Raw genomic sequence first — 22475 nt, 5'->3', positions numbered from 1 at the left:
GGGCCAGAGGAAAGTTTTAAAGACATTAAACTTTCAGTGATCATAAATGCAATAATTTGCACTATGTTATACATTCAAAATAGTCAGTGAACATAATTGAGCCTGTTAACAGTTTGCAGAAGTATTTTTTTTACTATTGTTGTCTGCAGGGAAAATACTTTATAGACTGCAATACCACAAGTGGCCACTGGGGGAAATTGGCTGAAATGGATCAATGGATTCTGTACAATCAGGTCGGCTGAGTCAACGATCTCTTTTAAATCTCTCTTTCGTAAAACATACTTTTATCGGATTGCCTTTCCTGATTTTACTTGAACTTAACCTTCCGTTGAACTGTCTTTTCAATTTTTATCTGATGTTTCATGTCTGTTTTTAAGTTGTCTTTGTAAATCACTTTATAACGTGTTTAGAAAAGTGCTCTATAAATAAAGATTATTATAATATTATTATATATGTAATACTAACTAAGGGGGGCGGGGCTTAGTGAACGGTCAGCTGGTCTGAGGAGAAAGTTGAGTGAGTTAGTAATTTACTGGGGAACAACAGAATCAGAAGATTAAACCCAAACGGCTGTGAAATGCAAGAAAAAAAAATAAAAATAAAATATAACCGACCACCTCCCCCCAAAATAAAAAACCAAACCACAAATTCTGTGATCCAATCAAAGACTTTTTTGTGTTTTTTTTTAATACGTGTATTTAATACCTCAGACAAAAACACCTGAGAGAAAACTGACAAAAATGATTCCATGGGATTTTCTGTAATATATTCAATTATGTATATTACAACTATAATCACATAATTCAAGCATATATCATATACATATATTTATATATATCTAGTGAGAGAATAGTTTAATATTCAATAGTACAGTTGTATGGTACAGTAGCAGTAGGGTGCATTTCTCATTTCTCATTGGGTAAAGTTTGAAGGAGAGGTATAGACAAGTGTTTGTGTGTAAATCTATATACGATTTATCGATACAATATGCAACAAAATAAAGAAAAAAATAAACTAAAAAGAAGGAATAAAAGACAAAGAAAGGGTATAGGCAGTTCAGTACTGTGTCTGAGATGGTGGAGGTGTTTGCATGTGTGTGTGTGTGTGTGTGTGTGTGTGTGAGTCAGGTGAAGGATCAGATCAGATCAGCACCATAGAAGTCCATAACAACATCAACAACAACAATAAGGGTTAAAACCTGGGTGAGGATTGTTTGTTTGCGTGTGTGTGTGTGTGTGTGTGTGTGTGTGTGCATGCTGAAGGTTTCAGTCACTGTTCGATCTGGGCAAATCAACCCGGAACCAGTTTCATTTTTGCGCATCCTGGAGAAATCGATGAGTAAACAGAGAGAGAAAGACTGCAACCACATTGTGTTGTTGTTAATTGTCTTTCGCTGAGTGTGTTTGTGTGTCTTTGTGTGTATAAGTGTGTGAGCAGGACCCGTTCTCGACAAAAGTAAATGCAAACCTGCCAGCGAAATTCTCCACCTTAGTTATTTTCAGACATCTGCTCACATCCAGCTGTTCTGATGGCTAATTAATTCCTGTTCTCTCTCTCTCTTTTTCTCTCTCTCTCTCTCTCTCCTTCACCTTCACACAAATAAAAGCCCTGCGATTATTTCAGAAAAATCAGACACGGAATCAAATAGAAGATAACAAATCAAGTGCTTGAACGAGCCCACGAACGAAAACAAACGAACACAAAAATTTCTTTAAAACTATACAATTTTTGTTTCACCGTCTTCCCTCTTTCTCTCTCTTTCTCTCTCTTTTTCTCTCTCTTACTAAGATTCCCCGCCTCGTCTCGCACCGTGTAAAATACCTGATTCAACCGTGATACATTCTCCGTTGCGGCTCCGCCTCCGACTAACCCAGCTCAGTGAAATCGAAAATAGATTATCTGTTGTTGTTGTTGTTTTTTATTTAGCGATAAACAGCTGGGAGGAAAAAGCGTTTTCGTGTGGCCCCGTGACTGTCCAGCTAACAGCCCCTCCCCGCCCCATATATAAAATATACAAAAGATTATCTCCAAAATCCTCCTCCTGACTATCTCTGCTAATAGAAAAATATACAATAATCCTATGTCAAAATCTCTTTGCGTTATGGACGAAAACCATGCACCTCCCCTCCTCCTCCTCCTCCTCTTCTCCTCCTCTTTGCTGGACTAGTCTTGCCTTCCTCAAAAATATACATGTTTTTTTTGTCCTATTTATAGAAAAAAATTACACATCTGACCTCCCCTGGCTTGGATCCGTGCCTTGAGCTTAAAAAGTGAGATTTCACTGGCATAATGTGAATCAACACCCTGTTTGAACTGGCCGGAGCAGCGGGCTTTTGCGACGCACTACCTGCAAAAATGCCGTGCGACACCGGGCGTAAGCACAGCACCGAGAGGGTGACGTTAAGCTGCCGATGTGACACACACACGGTGATACAGTACGGGGTTAGTGGGTTCAGCGAAGCAGCATGTACAAAGAAGAGTCAGACTGGAAAAAGGTGGCGTCGCTGTGCTTTCCTGTCGTGGCGTCCTGAAGCACAGCGAGCGTGCACCTTTAGGTGTTTGCGCCCGGTGTCGCACAGCGCTTACTGCAGATCTACGCCGGCCGTCCCCCCCTCGCCACTTCAACTAAAGTGCTGCTGTTGTTGGGTTTGCCTTGTACCCTTTTCTCATTCTCTCCTCTCCCCTCCCCGCCTTTTTCCTCCGCCGTCTCCGTCCGCCGTCTTCCTCCGCCTCACAAGTCTCCGTGCCGACTCTCGTACTTGTTGATGATGTTCCTGCAGCGGCCCAGCTCTTTCCTCATGTCGGCCACCTCCTGGCGCAGCGCGGCGTTCTCCCGCTCCAGGAAGGCGGCGCGCACCGAGATCTGGTTCTCCTTCAGCCGCCGGGCGTCCCGCGAGCGCTTGGCCGCCTCGTTGTTCTTGACGCGCCGGCTCCAGTACTTGTCGTCCTGGTGTCGTCGTCGCCGTCGACGCCGTGCGGTGGTGTGGTATGTTGTGGTGTGTGGGGAGGAAGGTGAGGGGGAGGAGAGAGCAAAAACAAAAAGAGAGCGTGGGATGAGTTATAAGGGTCAGATATGTGACGAGAGAGAGAGAGAGAGAGAGAGAGAGGACAGGAGAGGAAGAAGGGAAGGAGGACAGAGGGCCACAGTTGAATATTTGCAACACAAGAACATTAAAAACATGACGAACAGACTAAATTATGTTGTTTTTATACTATGGACATTGAAAATACTTAAGAAATTTCTGATTGGCTAACAGGCGTCTCTTGACCTCCATCCATCTATCATTCATCCATCTATCATCCATCCATCCATCCATCCATCTATCATCCATCCATCCACCCATCCACCCATCCATCTAGCATCCATCCATCCATCCATCCATCATCTATCCATCCATCCATCCATCCATCCATCCATCCATCCATCCATCCATCCATCCATCCATCAAACCTGTAGCCCCATTGCTAATTCTGTAGTCACACCAAATAAATGCAAACAAAGCCAAATTATCTGTTTCTAATAATCTCATGTTATGTCTTTAATTTCTTTAGATTCATTGTCAGAAAAAGTTGCTTTGTAGCTGTTCGCAAAACAAGTCTAACTTTTGGTACAAAAACAACAAACATAGTCCTTCAAGACAAACAGCAAACAGAAGCTGCGACATTATAGCATACATTATGTGTATTAACAAGATATTGGACATAAGGATACACACTGGAGAAGTGGATTTTACTGCTGTGATGATTTGCAACAAGATTTGCATTTTTTATAAATTGCACCACCTGACAGTATATTAAGTAGTTAAAATTAGCCCTTCATGAACATTATTAAAGTGCTAATTAAATAAATGCATCAATACTAATAATAAAAATATCATATTTGGAATATATAAAGCATTCTGCGTAAGGAGAACTTTTACTTTTGATACTTCCAGTACATTTTGATGTCGATACTTTTGTACTAAGTCAGGTTTTGAATGCAGGACTTTTACTTGTAGTGGAGTAATTAATTAAAGTGTGTTATTAGTACTTTTACTTAAGTAATCTGAATACTTATTAATTAACAGACACACAGACACATTAAGAGACAGAAAGCTTTCTAGCAATCCAAAGGTCTGCATGTTTACAAAAGAGATGCACCATCAGTTTATAAGTAATATGCAATAATATGCGATAATTATAATTAAAAGAGAAGTAATGAATCTATGGAAGCAGCTCTGTGTGACTGCAGCTGTTCAGTCGTGCCTGCTGAGCTGCTCAGCTGAATGAATAAATTCTCGGCAGTCGAACAACGTTGTTTTTTGGGGCATGAAATAATTTTTTTTTGGCCGACGAGGGTCCCATGAGGGGCCGATTGGAAACCGCCGAGATTGTTGTGTTAAACTTTTGGACTTAGTGAGCAAAACATGGGTCCAAATTGAAAATGGAGATCTGTATCTGAAAGATTTATGCCGGTGGAATCGCTGCAGACCCAAAACGGTGCTCTGTGTTTCCTCAGAGAGCCTTTTTACTTTTTAAAGGATCTGTTTACTTTCTGCAAAGTGAAACTCTGCAAAGTCATTACCCTTCTGAGATTAGTTTTTAATTAGCTTATGAAAAAATTAAACTCTCCTTAATGTGGTGATCCTGGAACATCTTTCATCTTTTGATTGCCGACATATTTTCCCGCTCGGGTTGGAGCTGAATCTTAAAATCTCATCGCTGCAGAACAATCCCAGCTTCGTCTTTAACTTTGGCCGGAGATCATTTTCCCCCACAACCTGCACAGGAATGATTTATAAAAGGAGCGAGCACGAGGAGAGCGCCTTCATCTCTCCATAAATTACAAACGCCTCAGGAGCTGCAGCTGCTCCGCGCTGAACTGTGAAAGCACGAGCCATCGATCAGAGCGCCTCTTATTGTGCCATGAACTGAGGACAAAATATTTCAGACGTCGGTACGAGTGGGCATCGTGCTCCTTCAGGTTCTGTTCCACATCAATACAGCAGCTGTCAGAGAGGAAACCTGACCTCTGTCTGCAGAGCACTCAGGGGCTGAAGGAGGTCATGCTTTTATTCAGCTTTTATTCAGCTTTTATTCTACTTCAGCTGTGGATGATGTTCTTTTTTTAATTATTAGTTATTTTCTGTCAGCACTGTTAGAATATTTCAAACTGTTTCTGATAGAAATCCACTCATTTCAAAGGCCGTCTGTGTGTATAAATGTGTGTATGTCTCCAAAAAAGAAAGAATAAAGCAGGTTAAAATAATTAAGAATTTAAAAGATTTTTATGAAATATTCAAATATAAAGAGATTTTAATTTGGAAACTACATTTTGGAGGACTCAAAAAAAAAAGACTTGATAATGAGTTTTTTTGTTTTTGTTTTGCAGCTTTGAGACCAAAATCTTAAATCTTTGCAGTTTGAAACTGTTTTTTCTAATTTATTGATAAATATAAGTGTGAAACTGAAATACTTTTTTTTTTAAAAAGTCCTTCTCTCATACACATTAATATTAAATTATAATAACAATTATTACCTTTTTATTATCCTTATTATTATTATTATTATCGCTATTTTTATTGTTATTATTACATTATTGTTATCATTATTATTTATTATGTATTATTTTTATTTTATTATATATTTTTATCATATTATTTATTATAATACATATTTATTATATATAATTTTATGTATATATTTTTTCTATTTATTACCATATTAAACCGGTCAGGATCTTTATAAATATTAATGTTTGACTTTGATCATATCATAATAGCAGTAAAAACTTTTTGATCACATTTTGACAGTAAAACTAGTCAGAAAGCATTTCTGTAGAGCAGCAAAGAATTGTGGGAGATGTAGTACCTTCTGCTCATTGGGGACCAGCATCTTGCGGGCCTTCTTGATCATCGGCTGAGGTTTCAGCTCCTCGTCGGAGAAGCGGTGCCGCCGCGGGTCGAACGCCTCCTGGCCCGGCACGCTGGACAGCGCCAGGTCCGCCGGGTCGGGGTCAAAGTTCACCATGATGTCGCTGTTGCCGTTGGCGGCCGTCGGAGGTCCGGAGGGTCCCGGAGGGCAGGTGGAGGTGGGTGACTGGTCCTGAGGCACCGCCCGACCACCTGAGGGAGAGAGAAGCAGAGAGAGAGGATCGGTCAGTTTGTTGTGCCAAACTACATTGGAAAAACACACAATTTTAACATGAAACTGCTTAGTTCAGTGTTTCTACAGGTTTTAATCACTTGTTCTGTTTGTTTAAGAAAAGAGAAGAGCTCTGATAATAATTCTGCTCCAGTTAAAAAACTCCTGAAGGAATTCTAACCAAGAGAGGCTCTACAATGACTCTTTGTTATTGTTTTGATTGAGAGAAGCAGAAAATTACACTTTGCACCTTTTAACTCACTCCAATGTAACGAAGTATATTTACTCAAGTACTGTACTTAAGCACAAGGTTCCTTTTCATACTTTAAATACATTTTTATGCTGATACTTTTGTACTTTTACTTCATTAAGTTTTGAATGCAGGATTTTTACTTGCAGTGGAGTCATTTCACAGTGTGGTATTAGTACTTTTACTGAAGTAAGGAGTCTGAATACTTCTTCCACCACTCTCAGGAACTTTAGGGGGAATCTAGGGTGTCTGTATTAACATATGAATATCTACATAAAGATCTTTTTTACAACAATCATTGAGTGTTGCTTTTAACTTGCTTGTTCTGCTTGTAAACAAATCAAAAAACCAGTCTGACTCTTGTTTTCCCGAATTAAAAGTCCACTCGAATTAGGAAACGAATCAATCTTTTTACACAATTTCTATTATTATTGAAACCGTTTTCTAGATACAAAACTAAAAGCTGTAAAGATTTCTTCAGCTTTAAGTTATTTGTGCTCACAGAGCTGTCTGTGCCAGATGTAGAAGAAGAGATTAACGACACAACTGCAAATCTGCTGCAGATTGTCAGGAGCCAGAAGGCCAGAGGAAGGTTAAAGGTCGAGCTCAGCTGCAGACATGAAGTTTCTGCTAAAACTCTGGTTTGAAATCTCCTCTGTCAGCTGATATTTCTGATAGCTGTTCACTGGTCACTTTGTTTGTGACCGTCATTATCAATAAATTACTAGAAAACAGAGCAGAGAGAGCTGGTTGATACCAGTGGAGAATAATCTGCTCAACAGTCAGTTCAGATAAACACAGAATCAGCAGGACTGACTTCATGACTAATTTATGTTCAATCATCATCATCCAGTTTTATCTGCAGATTAGAGTCCATCTGCCCTCCGAGGACGGCACATGTCAGATGTCAGAGAGCAGCTAAAGGCTAAAGGCTAACAGGCTAAAGGCTAACAGGCTAAAGATGATAACATGATGATCAACAGTGGAGGTTTGATCACATCAAGCTTCAACTGAGGAACATAGATTGGAAAAAAGTCTGGTCCCTACCTCAAAAGTTTATTTTAACTGATAAAACGAAGGAAGTGTCATTTAAAACTGCTACATAGATTTTACCCCACAAAAGTGCTCACATTTATTTTGGTCTTGTGAATTTACCTACAAACTCTGGGAGGACATTGTTAACACAAATATTTTCACTGGTTTTACTTTGCATTATAAAGATGTCATATTTGTCTGTTTTGATCACAAAAAGAAGGATGATGATGCATATCTTATACACAAATGTAAGTTTTCAAGAACAAAAAACAAATTTCTTTTTGTTGAAGTCAGAGTTTGAACAGTATATCTCAACTCTCTCCTGTCTACAAAACAAAAAAGCTGTGAAGACTGCCAACATATGCACTGCGTTTAATGTCTTTAACATGTAATCTTGCGTCTGTTTATTTTATTATTTATTGGTTTGTTTTTGTTTAATTCTTTTCCATTTAATTCTTCTTCTTCTTTTTTATGTTATTTACTTCTATTTTATTTTTGCATTGTTTATCTTTCTGTAACTCGTTTCTTCTTGTTTGTAACTGTGCATTGTATTGCTGTTTGATATAAATAAAATAAAAATAATTAAAACATTTAAAAAAGCTTCAACTGAGGACAAAAACATGACCACAGAAATTGTTTCAACTACCAGGAAAATAGTGTTTTAATGTCATTTTTTCCCCTATGAATGTCAGCTGTTAAAGAGCAGTCAGTAGAAATTAATTGTATTCTTTGTATATATATATGTATTTTTTTTTTTGTTAAATCAATTTTTTTATTCTTTTCTCACATTCAGCCTGTCTTCAAACCCCTCCAGCTCCTAATGTAAAAAAGTAAGTAAATATATAAAATAAAAAATATTTCAGCCGATCAAAATGCACCATTTAAAGGCTAGTTTCTACATTTGAAGACCTAACTATAAATCCACCATATCTATACTAATTATTAAAGGATATTTTTCAGTGTACACACGAGGACAATTTATAGCAGTCATGTGCTGTCGGAAATAATAAGAAAAAGTAGTTCCTGATCCGTTTCCTTTCTTTGTTGTCACAAAAATACAGGAAACAGCTACCAGCATGTTGTTTAGACTCTCTGAGCCATAAAATAAAAATATGACAAAATAAAAAAAAAGATATTCAATTTCCTAATTCGGGATTATGTCGTGTAGTTTTGGTGTCTGATGATTTTTAAATTATTTTATTTTACACATTAGCATGATTAATGTTGCTTACATTGTGATTGTTTTTGAATCTTTTACGACTTGCACTTTTTGCATTTTGTTGTATTTTATTTCTTATTGAAGTGAAATAGTTTTTTCACTATGAGGGTTTCTAATCTCAATTGCACAACTTGCTTCATTTTTCCCATTGGTGTGTTTCTGTTCCTTGTCTTATTGTGTAAATTAAATATTAAATATAAAACATTTTAGAGACATTTCTGGCCAGACACGATAACAATCCTGTTATTAAGTGGTTATTATTTTTATTTAGATTAATAGTTTTGGTGTCTGATGATTTTAAAAATATTTCTATTTTACACATTTGCTTGATGGATGTTGCTTACTTTTTTAAATGTTTTTTTATTCTTTGTTAAGATATTTTCTTTTACGACTTGCTTTTTTTGTATTTCTTTTGTATTTATTTCTTATTGAAGTGAGATTTTTTGCTCTATAAAGGTTTTTTTAATCTCGCCTGCACAACTTTCTTCCTTTTTTCTGCTATTGTGCTTCTGGTCCTTGTTTTATTGTGCAAATAAAATATTAAAGATAAAAAGTTTTAGAGACATTTCTGACACAATCCAGTTTATTTAGTTCTAACAAAGACATGTTTAACTTTAATGTAAATCATACTGACATCTGATGGTTATTAAAAGTGGTTATTATTATTTATTTACATTAATAGCGGTAAAAGTTTCCTCTTATCCCTTTAGGACATAAAAAAGGACCTGATTTGGATCTTTCCTTTAACGTTGCATGAAAATGAATAAATATCTCCATAACAGGCAACTTCATTGTGTGGTTTGTTGGGGTTGATGCCACTGGAAGAAGATAATATGTGCTGAACACTGTGTCTCTCTCTGCTTCATCCAGAGAGCAGCGAGCCAAGAATGAGGCCCACTGAGAGATGAGTGGAACATAAAGAGGATTAGCATATAGACAGCGAGCAATATGTTCAAATTTAATATAAAATGTGTGTGTGGGGAGGGGTAGAGGAGCTGAAAGTGTGTTTATTTTCCCATCTCTCATTTCCAGATAGTTTCTTGCACATTATAATCCCAAGTGGACGCTGCAGCTTCTCACACTCTCACTTAAACCCTCCAAATAATTCACTCTGCTGGTTCTGCAAACTGGCCACCAGGTGGCGGCGTGGAGCCAGAAACCGCTGAGCAGGGCAGCGAGTTCACATCATGCTGGATTTACAACAAGCAGGAAAGATCAGGATTTTGTTTAACCCTTTGTGGTGCCCCGTGCGAGGCTCGTATCAGCTGAGCAGAGACGCAGGACGATCATATCTGAGCCGCAACAAGGAAATTAAAGAAAATCTGATCAGAATCAGATCTCTTGAGCCTGTTTTGCATTTAATAAAGCTCCACTGAAAGGCAGCACATCATGTTGGTTGGTTGCTGGTGTTGCAGTCGATTTTTTTTCTCCCTCTGATTCGATTCGAGCTGTAGTGGCACGACATTTTGTGTTTAAAATCAATGTGATGGAATGAAATAAATCTAATGAATTTAACATTACACTGTGAAAAAACATGATGTCAGTTCAAGTTATTCTCGGATGCTGCTCGTAAATTGTGTGGCAGCAAATCTAAAAAACCCTCTTTGGTGCTTTTTTACCCCGCAGCCATTCTGCATCAGCTCTCCGTTCTCAATGTAACACTACAGAACCAAGAATAGAGCGCCTATTTTCAGTCGTATCTCTGCACCAGCTGCACATCACAGCAAATCTACATTTCTGATACTAGGAAGGGAGAAAAAAAACAAACTAGATTTTCCTAAATGTTTTCACTTAGTTAGTTGAGCAATCATCCAGCACCAGTCAGAACTGAACTGTGGCAGCGTTTGTAAGACGCTTTTTTTGGAGCTCCAGGCTCCGAGCCACAGAATTATAAATAACTGCAGGAGCTGGGGACCAATATCGAGTGAAACAGTAGTGGAAAGATTTCTGATACTTGAGCAAAATTTAAACAGAAAAGAGAGGTGTTTATAGTTTGGCTTATAAGTTATTTTTACCTGCAGAGACCAGAGATTACATCAAACACTAACGACAGATATTAAAGGGGACATATTGTGCAAATTTTTTTAAGCTCATATTTATATTTTGGGTTGCTACGAGAACATTTTTACACGTATAATGTGCACAAGAACATAATTTTTCTTATACTACCCACGTCTGCTGCTTCTCTAGTCACGTTCCGCCTGAGACGCTCCGTTTTTCACGCCTGTCTTTTTCAGACCACCCTTACGAAAAACCTAATATGCACCAATAAGTCTGTTTTTGTTCGGGTCTTATGCATTTGTGCTCTTGATTTATGTACCATTGTTTTCAATTTGGTATCTTTTTTGCTGGATTTAGCAAGTTCTCTGACCCTCTTAGCAACTTTCTCTCTGAAAAAGCGAATACCGACATATTTAATGGCTTATTGCATCAAGGAAAATGTGAGCAATATATTATATTGTAAGTAATTCCTATGCAAGCTGCTCATAATGATCATAGTGGGCGGCTCTTTTGCCAACAACATAGTCTCTCCCTCTCCTCTTCTAGTTTTAGCGACTTTTGAAACCAGGGAAAACAGTTGGCAACCGTGCTTACCATTCCTGCAGCATATTTTATGGTGAAAAATCCCCAATAAAAGCTTCAAAACTTAATTAAAGCACTTGATTTCACATTTAATTATCATTACTCTCATTAATAATTGTGAATTACAAGAAAGTAAAGAAAGAAAACAGCTGAAAAGTAGCCGCCACTGTAGTGTGGACGGCCCTGAAAACACCATCAAACATGTTCCAGCAGGAACGTGATCCAAAAATTTAAAGAGATATGAACAAAATCAACAACCAATATTACAGGTTTCCCTGGTGCTAGCATGCAGCTACATGTAGCAGTGTTTGTAATATAAACATGGCAGTAACATGCACTGGAAGTGATGACCATATATAGAAATCCGTCACAAGCTGTGAGAAGAAAAAACAGCAAACACAGCATTCAGAACGGTCGGAAACATGAGGTTAATGCTCACTATTTTTTACACATTTAGCACTTTATTTGAAAGTTTGGCCACGTCTGATATGATCATCTGTCATTTTTGACATTATAGATATGACAGAAAATAGGGAAAAGCACAAAAATGTCCTCAGCCATCTGAGATTTTGTGCTTTCGGAGCATATTTGTAAACCTACAAATCAGTCTGAGCAGCACGGCTGACACTGATTCGCTATTTGACTGCTGCTTCGAGCCGACAGTCATTTTATTATGCGCATCAACCACAATACCACAACCAAATCCTCTGCAGGCTCGGAGAAATCAGGCTGACGGTCCATGGCAGGGGGCGGGGGGGTACTGGGGGGTACTGGGGGGTACTGGGACCATCGGAGGGTCGTGTCCCCCCTGAAAACCAGCTGAAAACACTTGACTGCACACTGAGAGAGCAGTGCCGCGACACGAGTGGGAATATCTGGATATATAAACTCTCTGAGTGGTTTTGTTCAAGTTCAAACTGATGTCAAACTCTGAGATAAAAATCTTCTTGTGATTGTGTTTACATCCAGCTGTAAGGAGTGGAAAAAAGCTTGACTCCTCATTTGTTCTCGGTGACTTTGATCTGCTTATGAAAACATTCGCCTACACAATATTTTGAGAATATATCCATATTTACTGCTAATATCTACCACTACAACCTGATTCAGAGTGTTTTCTCCAGAGCTTGGAGCTCATAATTACATAACCACCAGTATGACATGAAGGCATCATCCAGTTCTGCAGCTATTATCCTTTATAGATGGTTTTCTGTGGTCCGAGCCAAAGAGTGGAAAACTTTTTGTGTGTATTTGGTTATTTTGGGCTCCCAGTGCCCAGCTGCCATCAGACCAGGGCTGGTAAACAAAAGTCACGTGGATTCCCAAACACAGAAGCTTGTTGTCGATTAGCCAGAGTTAAGGTAACTTGTCGTCCTGCACAGTTTGGATCAAAACCTGGTTTATCTTCTCTTGGAAGAGGCTTCGATTTCTTGGTATTTCAGTGTTGTTATCAGCTATCAGCAGCGTCCAAATGCTTCTGTTTCCAGCTAAACAAACTAAATTATCTCTAGAAACAGATATCTGCATAACAGAAGCATTCTTGTTTCCATTTGTAGTACGAGTAGTATTGACCGATCACGTTTGACGAGACTTTTGTAGAACAGACTGTATGAGAGAAGTGGACGTCACCCATTGGTTTTTAAAGAAGAATTTGCCTTTTTGGCCATTTTTTTAAAGCCAGAATTGAACATAATTGGACAAAACACACCGTGGCAGCATCACAAGACAGCCCCGACCTGAATCAAACCCTGCTTTATCAACTATTTGACTCTAAGTGGGACCATAATTTACTAAATTACCACCATGTTGTATTAGAGAAGACTTAAAAGTACCAATTAAGACCATAAAGTCATGATGAGAATGTTTACTGAGGTAATACATCAAGTAAGAAGTAGAGTCATGTTCTCATTGACTTCTAAGCGATCAGACTTCTTTTTGCAGCCAGTGGAGTCGCCCCCTGCTGGCCGTTGGAAACAATGCAGCTTTAAGACAATTGCATTGGTCTTTACTTTTCAGACACGTGAAGCCATTTGCTCTCACATCGGCCTCAATTCCAGGAAAGATAAGCTGTAGAAAGCTTCTGTTCAGCAGACACACACAGTTAGCGAGCAGCAGCTGAACATGGTGGAGCGTTTAGCAGCAAAAGAGACAGGAGATATTTCCCTCAGGAGCTGCTAGAGAACAACAACAGAGTAAAGTAAATATTGGACTTAAATTCATCAACTGGACACAAACACGACTCCAAATAAATGATTATGTTGCTGTGAGTCTGCTGGATGTGTACACAAGGCACTGTTTACGAACACTTTCCATCTATCAGCTTTACAAACTGATGCAATGTCAAAAACTGCCTGTTTCTGTTGCACACAAGTGACCAAAAACACTACAAATTAATATAATTATGAATTGAGCATTGTTAAATTTTTGGATGGATGTTCGGACGATTTGCTGTTGCATTTAATGTATCAAATAATCCCAAAAATAAAACCTTTTTTGGTGCAAATGCTGTTTACAAAGACGTTTCATCTATCAGCTTTACAAACTGATGACATGTTAAAAACAGCCTGTTTCTGTTGCACACAGGTGACAAAAGACAACAAATAAATTGAATTGTACATTGTTTGATTTTTGGATGGATGTTTGCACAATTTGCTGAAACATTTAAAGGATCAAATAATCAAAAAATACTTGGTTGCAGCCCGACGTGTATCATCAGTTTTACAAACTGTGATATGTTAAAAACAGCCTGTTTCTGCTGCACACAAGTGACCGAAAAAACGTCAAACTTCCTGAATTGAGCATTGTATAATTTTCTGTTGCATTTTATGGATCACATAATCAAAAAAAATGATGATTCATGCATAGTTTGTGCATTTTAATCCTTGGTTTCAACCCTTCGTGCATCTACATTTTCTGCAAACTGTGCACATGTTTATGCACACTTTGATAAAACCTTTTTTGGTGCAAATGCTGTTTACAAAGAATTTTCATCCATCAGCTTTACAAACTGATGACATGTTAAAAACAGCCTGTTTCTGCTGCACACAAGTGACAAAAAAAATACAAATTAATAAAAATGATCAATTGAGTATCCTACAATTTGCTGCTGCATTTTATGGATAACATAATCAAAAAAAGTGATGATTCATGCATAGTTTGTGCATTTTAATCCTTGATTTCAGCCCTTCGTGCATCTACATTTTCTGCAAACTGAGCACGTGTTCATGCACACTTTGATAAAACCTTTTTGGATGCAAGTGCTGTTTACCACCCATAATGCAACGCACCATATATCCTCCTCTTTATCCGCCTATACATCCTGCGCTCCATCTGTCTGCAGAGCAGCGACTCCATCAGATGAACTGCTGCCGGTTTGATCTGACTCTCTGGCAGCTGGACGGGGCTGATCCTGGATAAGTCTGCCCAAAGCCCCGTCCTAATAACAACCATTTTGGGCAAAAAGTTGAAACTGATCCAAGAACACGGCTCCCGCTGCTGCTGCTGCTGCCGCTGCTGCTGCTGCTGGCGGGTAAACAGCCGCCAAGCGTGGCTTCGCCTGGCTTCATTTCCTGTCTGAGAGCAGGAGCCATTTGGACGCAGCAGCCGCTGAATCTCAGATTCTCTCTCTGCTTTCATTAATTTAGCTGAGATTATGTGTGTTTCTCTCTCTGCCTGTCAATCTCTGCTGCTCCCCGGCTCTCCGTCCATCACTCTGCAGTCTGGGAGACTCACTTTTATAGAACTAAATATATACATTACATACAAGTGAAGCCTGTAGATTCATATTTCTGGATTAAAGCAGCTCAAACTGGATTATTTTAAATTTAACACGGACCGTTTTCATGCCAAAAACATCACACTAAGTCAGAAACTTCTATTTAATATGTTGTTTTAAATATATATATTCCTAACTAGGGCTGTCACAATAAGTACTTGTTGTTGTATAATATATTATCCCAGAAATAATTGCAATAAACAATATTATTCTAATTTTTAGACTATCTTATTCAACTGATATTATGATAATATAAAGGCATATAATAATAAGTGCATGCATTTAAAAAAAACAATGAACCTTTAGCTCTTAAGAGTTCTGAAGAGTTTAAAATTATTTTAAATATAAACAAAAAAATGCACAAAAAAATAGGCAAAAAAAAGCAAAAAACGCAACAGAAAAAATGAAATTGCATAATCAAAACAAGTAGAAAAAAAAGTTTACTCTCAGGCTCTGTTAACTACAAATGAACCGATAAATAAATATATTGGCTCAAGAGTCTGATAGTTTCCCGGGAAACCTGCTGTTTATTCTGCAGACATGTCGGTAACAAAATGTAAACAAAAAAAACACGTAGCGGCCAAAATAGTACAATGACCTTTAGCATTTCTGCTGAACTTGATAAGCTGATGTTGTGATTATTGTGACATGTTTATTCTGAATTCATTCACAATAATATATCTTATCAGTTAAGGTATCTTCTTCTTTAAACCCAGTCAGCACCAAGGTTGATTTTTGGTGTGTTTATTTTTAGTTTTTCTTAAAAAATACCCAATATTTATACTAAAATATGTGTCTTAATGAAGCTTTACAACCAGCAATATGTTGTACAACCAAATTTTATCAAATGCATTGTGTTGTTTTAATGTTTAGCTGTTTTCTGACATTCATAAGTTGTTCTTTGACGTGTTAAATAACCTATTTTCGTGTGATTTTTATCAGTTCATGAGTCAGGCAGCTACTTGCTCCTCCTACAATAGACTCAGTACAATCGAGCACACCTGTGTCCTTTCAAGATTTTCCCATGAAGACGTTTGTGTGATTTCATATGAAATGTGACAGGTAACGAGTGCTGTTTTCAACAAGTGCTGACACATGATAACCGTGTTGTTCTTCCTGTACAACAGTTGGTTAAATACAAAATGTTCCTGCAGGAATTGGATCTGAAATTTGAGGAGATGTGAACAAAATCTGCAGCTAAGATTACAGGTTTGCCTGACAATAGCTATAGATAGCAGCCATAATATAGCATATAGCAGTTTTCCATGTTTGGGAATCAGAACCACTTTTCTATCCACAAAATGAGACACAAACAGGGATCTCCTGGTTAAAACACCTCCTCTCCTGCCCAGTTAAAATTATTTTTACTTGTTTTTTTTAAAACTCATTTTAACAGTACATTTGTCAGTGAACAAAGAGAGAGATACCGATAAATTCCATAAATCTGAATTAAATTCCCTTGCCCTTTTTTTGCCCATATTAAGTCATTATTATGAGATAAAAAAGTAAAAATGATCAGATAAAGTAATAATTATGAGATAAAATGTGATAATTATGAGATTAAAAATCAAAATTATGAGATACAAGTGAAGATTTTGAGATAAAAAAGTCAAAATTATGAGATAAAAAGTCAAAATTATGAGATAAAAAGTCATAATTATGAGATAAAAGTTGAAATTATGAGATAAAAAGTCCAAATTATGAGATAAGTCATAATTATGAGATAAAATGTCATAACTATGAGATAAAAAGTAAAAATTATGAGATAAAATGTCACATACTATGAGATAAAAGGTGCTAATTATGAAATTAAAAGTCAAAATGATGAGAAAAAAAGTCAAAATTATGAGATAAATGTGTTAATATTGATATGTGGAAAAAAACATTGTGCATTGTGGCAAACAATTAAACAATCTTGCTTCCCGTCTACAAGATCTGCAAAACTAAAGTTTCTGCTTTAACTTTTTTCAAGGTCTCGTTTGGTGTAATTCAAGGACTCTACGTTTCAGAATTAGAGCGTTGGTTTCTCATTCATGCTCCCGTCGAGTCTCTAAATCCTGGTTGAGATGTTTGGTTTTCAAACCGGCTGCTGGATCTCCTAAAGTCTCATCACAGGACTCGCCTCGGGATGTGAAGCGTTGATCCTCGCATGGAGACAACACCAGCATACTGATGATGCGCTGCAGAAACTTTTTTCTTTCCTTTCAAGGTCCAACAGAGTTTGCTAGATGTTTAAAGTGATCTCTGTGTTTGTGTGGAGAGGAGCTGCAGTGGGCAGAGACGCCCACAGAGGCAGAAAATAGCCGAGGTGAGCTTTGAGAGTCAGGTGAGCAACTCTTCCTCTTGACTAATCGCTCGTTTGATCCAGCTCTGCTTTCACCTGATCCACCTACACGCCAACCAGCAGCCCAACGCAACACACACACTCACTGCTGCTCTCTGAGGGGGGCCACCAAAGGCATGCTGGGAAATGTAGGAACCCCCCGAAGAAAGAAAAACCCTCACCATCATTGTCTTAGAGCAGTATGGAGCATGCAGCACCATGGAAGCACATTTCCAACATATAAAATAAAAATTAAAACTTTTATCTCACCAAAATTCTGAGATACAAAGTTATGATTTTGTATCTCATGATTATGACTTTATTAATCTCATAATTATGACTTTTTTTCTAATAATGATGACTTTTTATCTCATAATTATGATTTTTTTATCTCATAATTTTGACTTTTTTAATCTAATAATTATGTATTTTTATCTCTTAATTATGACATTTTTAATTCATAATTCTGACTTTTTTTATCTCATAATTATGATTTTTTTCTATTAATTATGACTGTTTTTCATCTTATAATTATAACTTTTTAAATCTAATAATTATGACTGTCATAATTATGACTTTTTTTTCTAATAATGATGACTTTTTATCTCATAATTATGATTTTTTTATCTCATAATTTTGACTGTTTTAATCTAATAATTATGTCTTTTTATCTCTTAATTATGACATTTTTAATTCATAATTCTGACTTTTTTTATCTCATAATTATGATTTTTTTCTATTAATTATGACTGTTTTTCATCTAATAATTATAACTTTTTAAATCTAATAATTATGACTTTTTTATTCCAATAATTATGACATTTTAATTTAATAATGATGGCTCTTTTAATCTAATAATTATGACTATCTCATAATTATGATAATTGTATCTAATATTTATAACTTCTCAAAATGTTTACTTTTTTTTCATAATTTTGACTTTTTAAAATGTAATAATTTTGACTTTTTATTTCATAATAATGACTTTATTGTCAAAACTATGACTTTAAAAAAAATATATAATAATTATGACTTTTTAAAATCTAACAATTTTGACTTATTATCTCATAATTATGACTTTTTTATCTCATAATTTCCATTTTTATATCTCATAATAATTACTTTTTATCTCATAATCATTACTTTCAAAGTTTACATTGTTATAACTGGTGTAAATGGCCTTCCATACAGACAGAGTGTCTCCCTGTTTAAATCCTTTCCTCCTGTTTCAGTCGGTTCTTATGTAATAAAAAGAAACAATGCAATTACGGCAGCGATGGTAATTATGCTAATTATGCCACGATGGAGGTAACAATTAACTTCTGTTGTGATTACAGTAATTGAGGCTTTTTCAGTGGTTTTAAACTATGTTTTCTTCTTCATCTTCAGTAAGTTTTCATCAAATTTAAGCACTTCTTCGCATTTAAACTCCATTATCTTTGAAGCTGAGGCATCCGGTCAACTTCTTTTCTACTGAACTGGTTTGTTTTTATGCTTTACAGTGACAATAAATATCATTTTGTGAGGGAAAAGGAGCAGCAGCAGCAGCAGGAGCAGCAGTAGATGTACCCAGCAGCCTGTGCAGCAGCACTAATATCACTATTAATAGTCGTAGCAGCAGAATTAGTCCGACCGTCAGCACTATAATCAGATAAAGAGTCCGAGCAGCGCTTTGTTTCCTGTCCAGTCGGCTCCGAGTGGACGACATGGAGATGAACTGCCAGCAGCTGTTTGTGCCACACACACACACACACACACACACACACACACACACAAACACACACTGGAAATTCAATACACACGTGGAACGTGATATAGGAAGTGTGTTACATAAGAAGGGCTCCCCTCCCCGTAATGTAAACACATGTTTGGCCTCTTCCTCTCCAACTTAAACACAACAGACTCTTCCTTCACAGCAGCAGCTATATGATGAAACAGCAGCTGAACACACACACACACTCCTATAGGACTTTAGAAAGCTCAAAACAAGCAGCAACCTCCAGGTCGGACAAGTGAAACAATGCAGAAGTGTCTTTAACCTGCGTTCTCTCTAACAACCAGCAGGGGGCGACTCTGATGCTGCAAAATGAAGCCTGATTGTGTTTGTGTGGAAAATAACCCGATTTCTCTCTTGATTTCTGACCTCAGTAAACTTCTTTTAATGATTTTATGGTCTCAGTAGTTAGTTTCAAGTCTTCTCCAATAGAGCACGATGTTTATTTAGCAAATAATTGAAAGTAAAACACACGTTAAAGTAAAAATAAATGCTTAGATTTACAGTGATTTTTTTTTTCTTGCTTCAAAATTATTACTTGTGATTTAATCTAGTCTGTACAGAGTTCACTGTGTTTTTTGTTTTAAATGTACTCAAGAAGCACAAGCTCACTTAATTTCTAAATTCAAATTATATTTTGATGAGTACAAAGAATAAAAGATCAAATCTAATGACCTTTTCCACAAGGGGTTTTAATTCTTTCTTTTATAAAATCTAAATTATAATTTAATTTATTATGATTGTAGTATTATTATTATTTGTATTATTTTATCATATATTACTTTCCCTCTTTAATAAAACACTGACATGTTATTATTTTATTATTATTATTATTATTTTATTTTTTTAATATATAACACTTTCCCTCTTTAATAAAACACTGACATCTTACTATTTTATTATTATTAATATTAATATTATTATTATATTTAACCTTCCCTCTTTAATAAAACACTGACATTTTATTATTATTATAATATATTATTATTATTATTACAATTATTACTATTATTATTACTATATTATTATTGTTACTATTATTATTATTTTTTTAATTATATTTCACTTTCCCTCTTTAATAAAACACTGACATTTTATTATTATTATTATTATTATTATTATTATATACATTATTATATTACTATTATTCTTACTATAATATTATTGTTGTTATTATTATTACTATTATTAATAATATTATTGTTATTACTACTTTAATTATTATTATTATTATTATTATTATTAATATTATTATTATTATTATTATTATCATTATCATTATCATTATCATTATTATTATTATACTGTTATTACTGTCAGTTGTGGTGTGTAACATCTGCTGTGTGTCTGGCTCTTTGTGTCAGACTGAGATCACACATGTCCGAGGTGAACACACCCAGCCAGGCTGCAGGCTCTGACTCGCCTCCGCACACAAACAAACACACCGCCAGGCACGTGCACACTCACACGAGTGTGCAAGAACACCAGTGGACACACAAACACACACACACTCACACACACACACACACACACACACACACACACACACACACACACACACACACTCACAGCAGAAACAATTGAGTCCAGGTGACACACCCCAGGAGTCTTGTTCCTCATGTCAACACTGACTGGGAGTTATGTCACCACATGTTTCTAAATCAGCGCTCACGCTCCGCCACATCACATTATGAGACGCTGGACACTCTCCTGAGCAGACCCCCACACGGAGCAGGCCTCCACACGGAGCAGGCCTCCACACGGAGCTCTGCAGGAGAGACTCCCAGACCTGGAAATGAGTAGGAATATCTGCACTTCCGGTTCCCTCGTGTGAGAGTCAACGAGCTGTTGGTGAACGGTTCAATGTCTTAAATAAAGTTTTAAGAGTTTTTTAAGAGATTTCACGTTTTGTTCTACGACCTGAAACACGTCAGTAAATACCCGACTTGTTAAACTTGAAGCTTTCACGTGTCTCAAAGTGTCTGAACGAGACCGCCGAGGTTTCCAGAGACATTAAACGTCATTGTGGTGAAGCTCGTTTATAGCAGCTCTTTACTTCTGGCAAATGCATTTAAGCTTTAAAGATCTAATACTTTTCTCTCTGCCTGTATATAAAACACTTTAAGAAAAGGTTTACTGTGACATGTTGGTATCATTTGTTTCAGTACAACCTCACCTATATGAGCTGATCATTAGTTTTCACTTTGATCAACATCTTGAACCCCCCAAAAATTCAAAAATCTCTACGCTGCTTCGTTTCTATATTAGAAGTCATAAAGAAGTCAATATAAATATTTTTCTTTGTGTAATAATGCAATTTTCAGCTGTCAATATTGTATATATTGCTCCAAATCTTATATTTCTTAATGTGTAAAGTGTTGATACTTGTTTTTTATTTCTTGTTATTATTGCTTGTTTATACTTATTGTTATTTTATTGATACTTTTTGCTGCTGTAACACTGAAAAGTGATTTATTTTGCTGAACAAAACATGTCATATCATAAACTTTTGTTAGATGAATTCAGGCTCCAACTGCTCTCCACAAACACTATACAAAATACTCACGTATTGTAAATCTTTTATGCTTTCAAACATTAAAAACACGCTGTTTTATGCAGAATCTCTGCAGCCTGAGTGTGCACAAAGCTTTTGACTTTCCGACAAAAACTGATAATGGATTGAAGCAGCAGCTGTGTGCCGAGCGTCCTCAGTCAGCAGCATTAATATTGTTTTGCTCATGTTTTCATGACAGCCGTCCTCCTGTGAGAAAAATAACTCAGTAAGAAGCCGAGTCTTAAGCAGCGTGACGTAACAACTCTGCAAAACCTCTTAGAGAGCAGCCAAAGCCTCGGACTCTGACGTGGGGAGCTGATCATCACAACTGTAACCACACTTCATGTCCGCTGCACATTATATGACTTTAAAGTTATCAGATTAGTGTATTAATCACTTCACATGACTGTCTGCTCAACCCTGTGTTCATAAAAGGCCTTAAAGCTTTGTTTCTCATATTTCTGCACCTTAAATCTCTTAAACTTCTACATTTTTCTCTTTAATCAATTGTGTTGTTATCTGGTTTATTTGTTTTGCACTTTGACTCGTCTTTGTGCTATAAAACTAGCCGTGACTTGTCAGTCTAATAACAAGGTATCATGAAGTTGTTGTGGTTTGTACATTAAACTAGTGATCAGTGACGCAGAGTCACATGTTTCGAGACATTTCACGGGGGAGGATTCACCAACAAGTCTGTCCTCAAACGGCGTTCAGTCGACCAAAAGTCACGGGAGAAGAGCTACGAGACCACGTGTGAGACAGGAGCTCTTTTGTCCACAAGTGGATGTCCATTATTGGAGCTGTTTGTGCTGATTTGCAGCAAAATAAGCAGAAAATATGGA

General features: G+C 36.7%; 1 protein-coding gene across 1 annotated transcript in view; it reads right to left on the bottom strand.

The window, feature by feature from the left end:
* Positions 1–844: 844 nt before the first annotated feature.
* Positions 845–22475, bottom strand: part of dbpa (D site albumin promoter binding protein a) — a 40941-nt gene continuing 19310 nt past the window's right edge. Inside the window, exons 4-5 of the mRNA XM_059350162.1 lie at positions 5851–6104; positions 845–2947 (exon numbers count right to left, since the gene is read on the bottom strand). Coding sequence (XP_059206145.1) covers positions 2732–2947; positions 5851–6104 — 470 coding nt within the window. The 3' untranslated portion in view covers positions 845–2731. The remainder of the gene's footprint in view (positions 2948–5850; positions 6105–22475) is intronic.

This window comes from Centropristis striata, chromosome 14 (assembly GCF_030273125.1).
Source record: "Centropristis striata isolate RG_2023a ecotype Rhode Island chromosome 14, C.striata_1.0, whole genome shotgun sequence".
Taxonomy (NCBI): domain Eukaryota; kingdom Metazoa; phylum Chordata; class Actinopteri; order Perciformes; family Serranidae; genus Centropristis; species Centropristis striata.
Note: the sequence above shows the minus strand (reverse complement) of the source record. Positions and strands in the feature narration are given on the sequence as shown.